Source organism: Heloderma suspectum, chromosome 1, assembly GCF_057233095.1.
Source record: "Heloderma suspectum isolate Gila_16-S chromosome 1, 16-S_ref, whole genome shotgun sequence".
Taxonomy (NCBI): Eukaryota; Metazoa; Chordata; class Lepidosauria; order Squamata; family Helodermatidae; genus Heloderma; species Heloderma suspectum.
In genome coordinates, this window is record NC_139458.1 from 242,810,703 (window position 1) to 242,823,105 (window position 12,403).

The 12,403-nt window shown below is 46.4% G+C and overlaps 1 protein-coding gene across 7 annotated transcripts in view; it reads right to left on the reverse strand.

Moving 5' to 3' along the window:
• Positions 1–12,403, reverse strand: part of MMUT (methylmalonyl-CoA mutase) — a 32,407-nt gene that overhangs the window by 6,070 nt on the left and 13,934 nt on the right. For all 7 annotated transcript variants that reach the window (XM_084822325.1, XM_084822318.1, XM_084822339.1 and 4 more), the window contains exons 8-9: positions 8,899–9,014; positions 1,916–2,031 (exon numbers count right to left, since the gene is read on the reverse strand). In XM_084822325.1, the coding sequence (XP_084678451.1) occupies positions 1,916–2,031; positions 8,899–9,014 (232 nt within the window). The remainder of the gene's footprint in view (positions 1–1,915; positions 2,032–8,898; positions 9,015–12,403) is intronic.

Consider the following 12,403-nt stretch of genomic DNA (forward strand, 5'->3'; position numbering starts at 1 on the left):
CAAATACATACACTGTTCTGCTGTTAGGCCAGGTAAAGATTCTACTGTCTATTGTTACAGCAGGCTAGGACCTAGCAGCTGTTCTCTGCACTAGGACCTTGGTCATAGTGGTTCTTACTTTCAGATAAGCCTGCATAAGACACTAGGATTTTTCTTCAGTAGCATACCAAAGAGGAAGGGGTCTCCATCTCTATGAGTGCCACTGTACTGCCCTCGCATGAAGAGCTGCTAGGCCCTAGATCTGCCCTTGCACTACCATCCATCATGCATCCCTAACATACAGCTGATAAACAGTTCAACTGGGAGCAGCAGGGCAGCATGCTAGGTCAGACACCAGGATCCAGCAGTTGGAAAAGGTGACCCTGCAAGAACAGGCTAGAGGTACCATTGAGAAAGAGAGACAGTAGCCCCAAACGGATTGGCTTGGAGGTCAGGGGATTTGATTTGATTAATGGTGCAGCCCAAATATTTACATGGAGGCATTCAGTTTCTCTTCTGCTGACCACTGTTCCAGTAGGCATTGTCACTAAGTTTATACATTCTTTCAGATAGCTTAAATGCCGATTTTTAAACTGCTTTTCATCCATGCAGACACCAGGGCAGTGTACAAGAGTCTGAATAAAATACAGTAAAAACACTCAAACACTTAATCATAATCAAGCAGCGAAGGCAGAAAATACAAGAGAACAGATAAATAATATAAACCAATCGAAAGTAAAATGCCTTGGCACACAAAAAGGTTTTGAGCTGGCATGATTGCAATGTTTTTGTCCTACTGTCTCTTGCACATTGTGTGATTTTGATGGATTGTAGCTTGTTTCATCATACTACAGCTTTGGTATGGCTGCCACTCAAAATTCTTCTGATGGTGAAAGCCCCAATACAGATTCTGCAAAAGATGTAATCATGTCTCCTATGCACCTGCCTAATCACATGGCGAGTCTCCATAGCAGCAGTCAACATTTCTATAGCAACTAGCTAAACACTAGTATGACACAGGCATGGAGTCTTACAATTTGATTGGGAAGGTTCACATGGCAAGCCAATTATATATGCTGCCCCCACCAACACACCACTGGTGTAACATATGAAACCAGCCTGCGTGCCATTGTTTAATATGGCTGTGTGCTTTGGCGCTCAGGCCTAGGCTGTGCTGGGCTTTGGCGCAAAGGAATTTTCAAAGCTGAAGGGCTGTCTCTGAAAACGTATCTCCACGTATCTTGCTACTAGCACTTAATAGAGGGCACCATCAAGAGGTCACCATCAAAAAAGGCCAAGGACACAAAGTCTGGCATCTTTGTTTTTTCCTGAAGAGAAAAGAAAAAGATTTCCTCCTCCTTTTAATGACCAACAAAGGCAGAGGGAACTGACTACCTGTTGAGCACCAATGTATTTTTCTAAAAGTGGAAAAGGTAACATAAGATCCTATCTCTACATGAACTAGGTCTTGCTGTTGCCTGGAAACCAGTCCAGCTGGACTGCCTCAGAGGATGTGCTTCACTTCAGTGGCCCACAGGCCCACAAGAGGAGTCTGAGGAAGTAGAGCATATGAAGGGGCAACAGGTCCTACCTTACCGGGCATTTATGCTAAGGCTACTTCTGTGCCCCTTTGTCCTAATTCAAGATTTATTTTATATATAAATGTGTTGCCTTTGTATTCTGGTCCTCCAAGGATTTCAGAGCAGTGATTTAACTTCATAATCCCCTGTGGGGCCATGGAGGCTGAAAGACAGTGCAGTGAAGTTCATAGCTGAATCAGGATTGAAGCTAGGCTTTACCACAGCCAAACCCATAATTCCAGCCACTCTCTTTCATGAATTACCGATGAACCAATGAAGTGGGACCTCAGAGATCTAGTGCAGATTCTAAAATGGATACCTAGGCCTTTGATAAATGCACCATGCTTTCCACACACCTTGCACGCGCTGCTTCCACTGCTAGGGCCAGCAAGTTGCCTTGGCCTGTGGCAGCACATTCTGTTAGGGCTGTGAGACAACACTGGGCTGCTACTTCATCTCTGCAAGCTTTCACCTTTAAGGAGAAGCACAAAATAAAATGGTAACTATGCAACAATGAGGAATTCTTTAGAAGACAACTCTCTAGAGGGCTCCTCAGTTCATGAGGTCTCCTTTGTAATGAAGCAGGAATAAAGAGAGCCCCAACCTGTTTGAAGAGGGACCACATAATCCCTATTTATTTACCAGATTCAATAAGACCTATATCATTACATCTCCTCAGCACCATTGCAATTCTTTACTGACCATGACATGACTGTCATACAAATATTGTAAAATAACAAATAACTAAATATTGTAAAAAACAACAACCCAACCCTAAAAAGCAAATTGAACAGCATGATTCCTACACATACTTACTCAGAAGTAAGTGTCAGGGAGTATAGTAGAGTTATTCCCATATGTGAAGAGGATGCAGCCCAAAATTCTTTATTAACTTCATATTATCACAAAGAGGGAATTTTGAGCACTGCCACTCATTTTCCAACTCTGCTAAAAACAAGTTAGTAATAAGCAGAATGAAAATAAGATGTCATGAGGCCAGAACAATAAAAGACCATGCAGGGAGCTCCAGACACTCTCAGCAGGATTCCGCACTCTTTGTCTGAAAGTAAACCACGGCACTGAGCAACACATCACTCCCAAAATTCAAGGGGAACTTCAGAACATAATGCAAAGGGACATGGTCTGAAACTCAAAAATAAAACCCCCCTGGTGCCAGCCCAAAAGCACTTGCATGGGTCTAAGAAGCTCCCAGTCATGAAACTTTCCTGACATATCTATTACTGATGAAAAAGGACATACCGAGATATCTCAGTTGGTATACTCACGCCATATGCCCAAAGCTGGGATTTGGAACCAAGCAATTCAGCTTGCAATCATAGACTAAAACAAGTTTGGCATGGTTTGTGCATCCAGATTGAATCCTAACAATCAATATATGCACCAAGATTGTTACCTGCTCCATCTTAAGGCCCCTGGAAGGTGGCAACACTTTAAATCAAATAAAATGTGCAAAAAATAGTACCTCAGATAAGCAACAGAACTTTCTTTATGGAAGTTGAGTATTTTCAAAATTATAGACTTCATTTCGGAGTTCCCTTCAAATGTAAGGGCACAGTCCTATGCACTCCCATTAAAAGAAGCACAGGACTGGGCACTCCGCATAGCTGGACTGGTGAGAGAAGAGAACGGGGGCAGGGGGATTGTTCCATCATTTACAGCTGGCTGGCTGCAACACCCCCACCCCATCTCCCAGTAACCTGCCTTGTATCAGCCTGATGCTGACTGCAGAGTGAGTGAGAACACCTGCAGAAGTTTCTCCAGCCAATCGGAACAGAGTGCTATCTCTCAGCCTTGAGATCTTCAAGCATCGTGGAGACTTAAAAACTGCTCTGCTACGAGATAGAAGGACACTACCAGTGGGCCGCCCTGGCAGTGGTGTCCCTGAAGGGGGCAACCCCAAAGGGGGGGCACCCCTTTGGTTGGCCGCAAAGGTGCCTTTTATCTTCTGTTTCCTTTTTGGTCTGCTTACATCCTGCTCAACTATTGATTGCCCGTATTGTGAGTGGGGTGTTCCTGAGTGACAGCAGGGATCCCCTGACAACAGCAGTTTTCATATGCTATTGTTGCCTGCCTTGGTTGAGAGACAGGGGATAGAGGCTTCATATGCCAGAACTGCTTCTCTGCCCAGGGTGGGAGCCTGTGGTAGTTTGAAGTGGAGCTTTCCCTGGGTGAGAGTCAGGGGGTGGGGTGGGGAGAGAACTGCTTTGCCACGCTCCAGGTGAGATAGAATGAGCATGAACCAATGGAAGTAGGCTGAATGGCTAGGAAATAAACACTTGTTCTCTGCTTTTTTTTGGTTGGTTAACAAGCCTAATGTCCTAGCTGTGACCAGCAGCCGGTTACAACCACAAATTACAAATTGTGATTGTGTTCGTTTGTTTGGGAGTGATTGTTGGATGAGTGGAGTGTATGTGTTGAATGGTTGAATGTATATTTGAATGGTGGGTGGCTGTTGAGTGTGTGTGGGTATTTCTGCTGTGGTAAGGATGTGCCTAGGAAACTCTAATACAGGGACCCATGAAGGGGGCACCACTATTCCAGTGACTTGGGGCAGAAGGAGATACGGCAGGAGGAGGGGGCTGGGACATCATACTAGAATGGGTCACAGGTGTTTATACACTGTTCCCCCTTCTACGCCCCCCCCCCAAGGCCCTCTAGCTCTCATGTATCTGGTAGCTCTTCCACTAAGCCCTCCTGTCTTGCAGTGCTGCTATTTAATGCCAGATCAGTCTGCAGTAAGACTGCATTCGTTCAGGATTTAATTGTGGATGAGAGGGCTGACCTGGCATGTATTACTCAGACTTGGGTGGGTGAGCTGGGTGGCATCAACCTGATTCAGCTGCCCACCTGGGTACTCGGTGTAGCACCAACATAGGCTGGAGGGCTGGGGGGGGGGAGTTGCCGTGGTTCATAGAACCTCCATCTCTATCATCAGGAAACCACTCCACCTTGAGGAGCTGCACCTGGTGTTGGGTCATAGAGACAGATCGGGGATGCTGCTGGTGTACAGCCCACCCGGCTGCCCAGCAGCCTCCCTGACTGAGCCGGCAGAGGCAGTTGCAAGTGTGGTGTTGGAGGAACCCAGGACAGTGATTCAACTTCCATGCTGAGGCTGTCTCTGGAGCTCCAGCTCAGGACTTCATGGGCTCCATAACAACCATGGGGCTGGCTCAGTATGTCATCAGCCCACCACATGAAGCAGGGCACACCCTTGATCTGGTTTTTGCTCCAAGTTGTGAGTTGGGTAGTCTGAAGATTGGGGGGGGGGGCTCCAAGTAACCCCATTGTCATGGTCAGACCATTTCCTGGTGAGATTTGAACTTACAGCATTACTCTCCTCCCGTGGGGGTGGGGGACCTATTCGGATGGTCCGCTCCAGGAGACTGATGGAATCCAATGGATTTCTGAATGCTCTTGGGGATTTTCCAGTGGAGAGAGCTGGTGATTCAGCTGAGGCCCTACCCTCACTGTGGAACAGTGAGATCCGGAGGGCCATCGACTTGATTGCACCTGAGTATAATCTCCGGCACTGTGGAGCCCATTCTGCTCCCTGGTATACTGGGGAGCTGTGGTCAATGAAACAGGCTGGATGTTGGCTAGAACACAAATGGTGCAAGACTTGAAGTGAAGACGACCAAGCACACTCTAGAGCACATAATCGTGCCTACTGTGTGGCAGTGCAGGCAGCAAACAAGGATTATTTTGCTGCCTACATTGCATCCTCAAGTAGCCGTCCAGGAGAGCTCTTCCAGGTGGTCTGGGGGCTGTTAACAACTTCCCCAGTAAATGGAGTCCTGGCCCCATCAAGGACACACTATGACCTCTTTGCATTGCACTTTGAGGACAAAATCACTTGTCTCCGCAGCGAAGTTGTTGCTGTTGTTAGAATAGTACCAGTCAAGGTGTCTGATGCCACCATCTGCCCAATTTTGTAGGATCAGTTCCAGTTGTTCTGCCCTGATGATGTGGACAAGATGCTTCCAATAATGCGACCAACCACGTGCCCTCTCAATCCCTGTCTCTCCTGGCTAATAAAAGCTAGCCGAGGGGGTATGATTGGGTGGGTTCAGGGAGTGATAAATGCTTCCCTACAGGAAGGGGTGGTCCCTGCTGTCCTTAAGGAGGCAGTAGTGTGACCACTCCTGAAGATGCCCACTCTGGACCCAACGGTGTTAGACAACTACCGCCCAGTTGCAAATACCCCTTTTCTAGGGAAGGTACTTGAGAGGGTCGTGGCAGAGCAACTGCAGGCACTCTTGGAGGATACCTATTATCTAGACGCATTTCAATCTGGGTTTCCTCCTGGTTACAGTACTGAATCAGCCTTGGTTGCCCTGATGGATGACCTTTATCTAGAAAGGGACAGGGGGAGTGCAACCCTATTAATTCTGCTCCATCTCTCATCGGCTTTTGATACCATCGACCATGATATCCTCCTGGATTGACCCCGTGGGATGGGTATTGGAGGCACTGTGCTACAGTGGTTCCTGTCCTATCTACAGGGCCGATTTCAGAGAGTAACAGTGGGTGACTATTTCTCGGCCCCTTAGCAATTGAGCTATGGGGTGCCGCAGGGTACTATAGGGTACCATCTTGTCCCCAATGTTGTTTAACATCTATATGAAGCTGCTGGGAGTGGTCATTAGGGGATCTGGAGCTAAATGCCATCAGTATGCTGATGACACGCAGCTCTATCTCCCTGTGACATTTGAATCAGGAGAGGCTGTGCAAGTCCTAGATCAGTAATGGGCTGGATGAGGGCCAATAAGCTGAAGCTAATCCTGGCAAGATGGAAGCCCTGTGGGTGAGAGGTTCCCAGGTCCGGGAGAAAGGCTCATTGCCTGTTCTGGATGGGGTTGCACTCCCTCTGAAAGATCAGGTGTGTAGTCTGGCGGTACTCCTAGATTCATCACTGTCGCTGGAGGTCTAAGTGCTGCGGCTGCTTGGAGTACCTGTTACCAGCTTTGGTTGGTTCGCCAACTACGGCCTCTCCTGGACCGCTTGGCCGCAGTGGTACAGACATTAGTATCCTCAAGACTGGATTACCGCAACGCACTCTATGTGGTGCTGCGCTTGAGGCTGGTCTGGAAGCTGGAGCTAGTGCAGAGTGGAGCAGCTCGGCTGTTGTCGGGAGCTGCCCCTTTTTAGCATGTAACTCCTTTGCTGAGGGAACTGCACAATTCACTACCAGGGCAGGTTTAAGGTATTAGTACTAGTGTACAAAGCCCTAAACAACTTGGGACCAGGATACCTGAGAGAGCACCTTCTACTTTACCAACCTGCCTGGTCACTGAAGTCATCAGAGGGCATGTTCCTGGTGGTTCCACATTGACCCATGGCCCGGTTAGAGTCCACCAGGAAAAGAGCCTTCAGCAGGGTGGCTCCCTTCCTCTGGAACTCCCTGCCTTTAGATGTCAGGCAGGCGCCAACATTGCGTTCCTTTCCGGCGCCTCCTGAAGATGTTATTTCGAGAGGCCTTCCCTGTGTGATCAGCTGTGGTTTATTAAGTTTCACCTTATTGGGTTTTGTCTTTTAAAAAATGTTTTAACTCTTTTACCTGGTGTTCACCACTCCAAAATCTTCTGATGTGGAACGGTATATAAATATTGTAAATAAATAAGAAGTGTTCCCAGTTAGGAGGCTTCCAAGTGTTCAATGGTCTACCGGTCCTCCTTTTTACATTTTTTTCCCTATAGATGGGCCTTTGAACCCATCCAGAGGAGGCTCGCTGCCTGGGGCACGGCTGGATCTGGAGAGGCCTCCTCTCTGAGGTTCTCCAAGGCTGCTTTTGTGACCTCAGAAAGCAGGTGCCACGGTTCTTTCCACGGTGGCTGTGAGGGGGCAGGGGAGGAATCTGGCTACAGCTGAATGAAGGGAGACACTACCTTCCACCCCTAGTCATTAGCTCAGCCGCTGAAACGTTATGAAATGTTTATGAACATTTCAAATACTCACAAGTTTTATTATTTTTTTAAATCAGCACACAAGGCCTAGGGACAGATGGGGTTGTGTGCTGTTCATGGGATGGGCTTCAGTGGAGAAAGGAGTAGACAGCAGTATTGAAATGTCGCTTATCTCAGATTGTGTATATGTGAATGTTATGTGAATAGGAGATGGTGTGAATGGTAGAGTAAGAGAGACTGAAGGGTGAAGTGGACAGAGGATACACAGGGGAAAAAGGCATCTCCCTGTTTGAATATATAGATACAGGTATTGAACATTTTAATGTGACTGTAAGCCATCCTGTATTGAATCACATTTTAAAGGGCAAATACAAGCATGCCTATCCCCTCTCTCCATCAGCACACTGGATGGAGTATTGGTGATGGGCTGCTCAGTTATTCTGCACAGCATATATTGTAGTTGGAGCATTCTATGTTTGCTCATGTAGCAAGGACTGCCATGTCACCTTCAAGTGAGACAGTTCTGAAAAGGAAGGAGCCAAATAGTAGCTGGCTCCAGCCTGCACGAAACTCAAGAGAATGAAGATGGTGGCTTTGCTGAAAGCATCTGGGTTAAAATAAATGGAGGAAGGAATACAAGCAATTCTGTGGTTGGAGTCTACTATCGACCACCCAACCAAGGAGAAGATGCGGATGATGCTTTCCGAAAGCAAATTGCAGATGTTTCAAGGAAGCACAAAGTAGTAGCAATTACCCTATTGGGAGGCAAACTCTGCCAAGCATGTTCTCTCCAGGAAATTCCTGCCTTGCTGACACCTTACTCCTTCAGAAGGTGTAGAACAAAGATGGGATCAGCCATCTTTGATTGATTCTGACCAATAGGGAAGTTAGCTGATGAGGTGAGAATAGCAGGAACTTTGGAGAAAACTGACAATGTAATGCTCAAGTTCTTGATTAAGGAAAACTAATGCCGAGTGTAGTCAAGCATATACCTTGGACTTCTGGAAGGCTGATTCAAAAAAGCTCAGAGCAATGTTAAGTAGGATTCTATGGCAGGAAAACCTAACAGGAAGAGGAGTACAAGAGGGATGGGAGTTCCTAAAAAAGGAGATACTAAAGGTGTACTCAGAAACAATCCCAATGAGGAAAAAAAAATGGAGGAAAACGTGGCTGAAAGCTTAACAATGACCTAAAAATAAAATATAGTAGGTGGAAGGGTTGTCACACGGCAGAGGGTCACAACCTGTTCTCTATCATCCCAAAGGGTAGGACTTGAGATAGACTATATTATTAAGTAATTTGGTCCTAAGCATGATAAGCATCTTTAATTTTTGTTCAGTTTGGTATGACAAAGTGATAAAACAAGAAATCAATATTCCTTCACCTCTTAATATCGCTCCAATATGAACACTTACCTTTTTAAGTTTCTCAATCTGTTTGTTCCGGACTGAAGTATTATCAATTGCCAAAACTTCAACAGTCTCTTCTTTTTCTAACTGGTACTTATTTACTCCAACAATTACTTCTGAACCTGTATAGAATATATTTACAAACTCTAACTTTAAAAAAGTTTTGTGTTTGCTATTCTGTTTCTAACAAGCCACAAGATGAAGTCAGTTTTCCAAAACAAAGCAACCTCCCGCCCGCATAACTTTATATTTTTCACATTTTATATTGAAATTCTAAATATTAGATTATTTTGATTTAGACAAGCTTACATATAAAATCTGCAATGTTCCTATGCAGATCAATGTATTATGAGTGATGTTAGACACGTATGCGTAAAACAAAAGGGCTGCAACAATTAAGGCCCAATCCTACTGGATTGCTGCCTGCTAGAGGGAAGCCTCCGATCTTGGGAGACTTCTGAGAATCCTGTACTCTGCCAGGTTGCTGCCAACAAGGTGGAAGGAGCAATGGAGACAATTTTCATCTCTCTGTCTCCTTTATAGTGTTTTCCACTAGATGGGCCTCTGAGCCCATCCAGTGGAGTTGTGCTGCCAGGTTTGGGGCTTCAGAGGCCTTTGGATCTGGCGGATCCTTGACCTCTCCTCTCTGTTCCCCAGCACACCCCCTCCTTCCCTCTCTGTCCTCTGATCTCAGGTGAAGTGCCACTGCAGAGCTTTCTGCAGCAGCGGGGGGCGGGTCCACAATTTGATTTCCTCCTCTGAGGCCACAGCTCTATCTTCGGCCTCAGAGAAGGGAATCCACAGCATCCTATGGTGCCCCAGATGCTGTCTAGGGGCCATAGGATTCCTCCTCCTGTTGATTAATTGAACTGATTACACTGTTGGGGGTTAATTAGAAAGGAGGCCATATGTGTGATGCACAGAGACCACGAAGAAGTTTAAAACTACAATATAGAATCCAAATCAAAGCTAAAATAAAACCTAGCAGCAGCACAAAGATTAAAAATGCAGTAAAAAATTCGAAACAACAGAAACTGAAAGATTAAAATGCCTGGGAAAATAAGATCTTCATCTGGCGCCAAAAAGACCACGACACTGATGCCAGGTGAGCTTCTCTCAGGAGCTCATTCCACGACCAGGCTGCCAGGCCAATCAGTCAGGCACTACCACCAGCCCAACCTGTCCTCTGATGGAAGTATCTGAATCTGGTTTTTTAGACCTGGGCCCCATCTACATGGCACCACTTTCACCCTTCACTCCATAGCAACTGGGCAGCATTTCAGCTTCAAATTCGCTTCTGCTGGGATATACTCGCGATTTACTGCAGGCTTCCCTAACAGACTCTGCCATGCCCTTTTTTTGCCATTATACTTTAATGCACAGCTGTGCAGTCTCATGAGCATGAGGGTGTGACACTTCAGTGGCTGTTCTGTATTTTAGGGGTTCTGTTGTGTCTTTCCATCCCTTGTTAGGTAAAAAGTGGGTGTTCTGTGCTCCTTCATTTCCACACCATCTGTTTGTCATTTCCAAGCCTGAGACTCCCACGATGGTTCACACTCACAAGCATGAGCGGCACGTGCCTACCCATTGCTCTGAATTCGTGGCCAGAGCAAAGTTGGTCTTACCCCAAGACCGCCCGGCCCTTGGGCACTGAGTCCAAAAGCAACCATTGCAAAGATACGAAGCTGCAAAAATGTGCGAAAGTGTGATTAAATAAATGAAAACACTCCTCTGTGCCTCTGTAACTGTGCAGCTGTGAAGGGACGTCACAGAGTGACGCAAGCACTACACATGCCTACAACACACCCACTGCAAAATGCAAAGTTGGTTTGGGGAAGGGACAGATGGCTCGCAACCACAGCAAACGAAAAACATTGCAGCAAAACTCCTCCTTGGAAATCCGCATTTTCCGGGAGAAAACCAAGAATGGCTGCAAAGTGGCGACCGTGTCGTCTGTCCCGAGGGACCTCAACTCGCAGCTGCCCCAGAGGAAAAGGCTCGTGTAGATGGGGCCCTGATCTGAACCATACTCACAATTTTCCAGCAGCTAGCCTGGCAGGAAGTAAGCAAAGCCAGGTTGGATGTGACTATTTGCCACTGGAGGCTACTATTTAGCAGCAAATATGCTGTTTAGATAACCAATATGAACCTGATGACTGACAATAATATATGAGATCACCTTTCAATGGTAAGTTAATAGAAAGAACAATTTATCTATATGCTGCCTGCAAATATTAGTTTGGGGAACACCCATAATGAGTAGAGCCATATGTTAAAATGGGTTGCACGTTTGGAGTACAACCCATTTTAACATATTAACATACCATTTTAACATACCATTCCCTTTCCCTCAGAGGAAAGGGAAGAGTTCTCACCAAAACAGTCACCAATATGTCTTTAATTACTTTATTATGATTACATTATATCTAACATTTTTTCCTCTTGCAAAGGAACCCAGGGCGGCTTACATGGTCCTCTTCATTTTATCCTCACAACAACCATGTAGGTTAGGCTGAGAGTCAGCGAGTGGCCCAAAGTCACCCAGTGAGCCTCATGGGCAAGTGGGGACTAGAACCCAGATCCATACTGGCTTAATGTGGATTTTTGGTCTTTCCTTACCCCACCACTTCCACAGACAATGCTACTTGCTCAGTTAAGTGGGGCTTTCACTGCATGATAATATGAAATACTGAAGAGAAGTTGTACTGTGTATGCAGAACTGCTAAAAGGAAACTCTGCTGCACTACAAATTTCCCACATTTGGAATCACTCCAAATCCCAAAGTTTAATTTGAATTTGGGTGGCCAAGTCACCTCCTTCCAGTAAAGAAGGAATCCCAGACTCTGGGGCATCCCCACTCTGACAGGGGAGTTAAAGGTGATGCTTGTTGCTTTATCATTATATAAGATTTTATCATGTGTGGAGTGCTTTACAATTTGTATCTTAAAAATAAAGCATGTTAATTTTTCTCAGAAATGTTTTCAGCACATTTAGAGAGCAATCCTATGGCCACTAGACACTGTCTAGGGGGCCATAGGATATGCTGTATTCCGGGAACTGACCTTGGAGCCCACGCTCTGAGTTTGGTTCCCAGAAATCTGACCTCCCCCCTTGTCCACACTGCCTCGGAGGCAGCGCGGAGAAGCCCCGTGCTTCGCGCTCGGAAGGTGAGTGCAGAGCAACTGAAAAGGGGCAGGGCTGGGGGGTGTTCTGGGGCGGGGAAAGTGGAGCTGTGCGTATGACACATCCTATGTATCGTACGGCAGCTTCCTCTCCCAGCCAGCCTCCCCCGTCCCCGCTAGGCAGCTGAGAACAGCTGTCTAGCGAAAAAGAGCAAGGCAGGAGAGGCGTGGAGAGAACAATCCCCCCATGCCTCTCCTGCCTTGCTTTGAATAGGCGGTTGCCTCCGAGGTCAGAGGCGGCCACCTATCTACTTAGGATTGCACCCTTAATGGGTTAATTGACTAAACTCAGGGAACTGAGTAAGGCTGCAATGCTATGCACATTTATG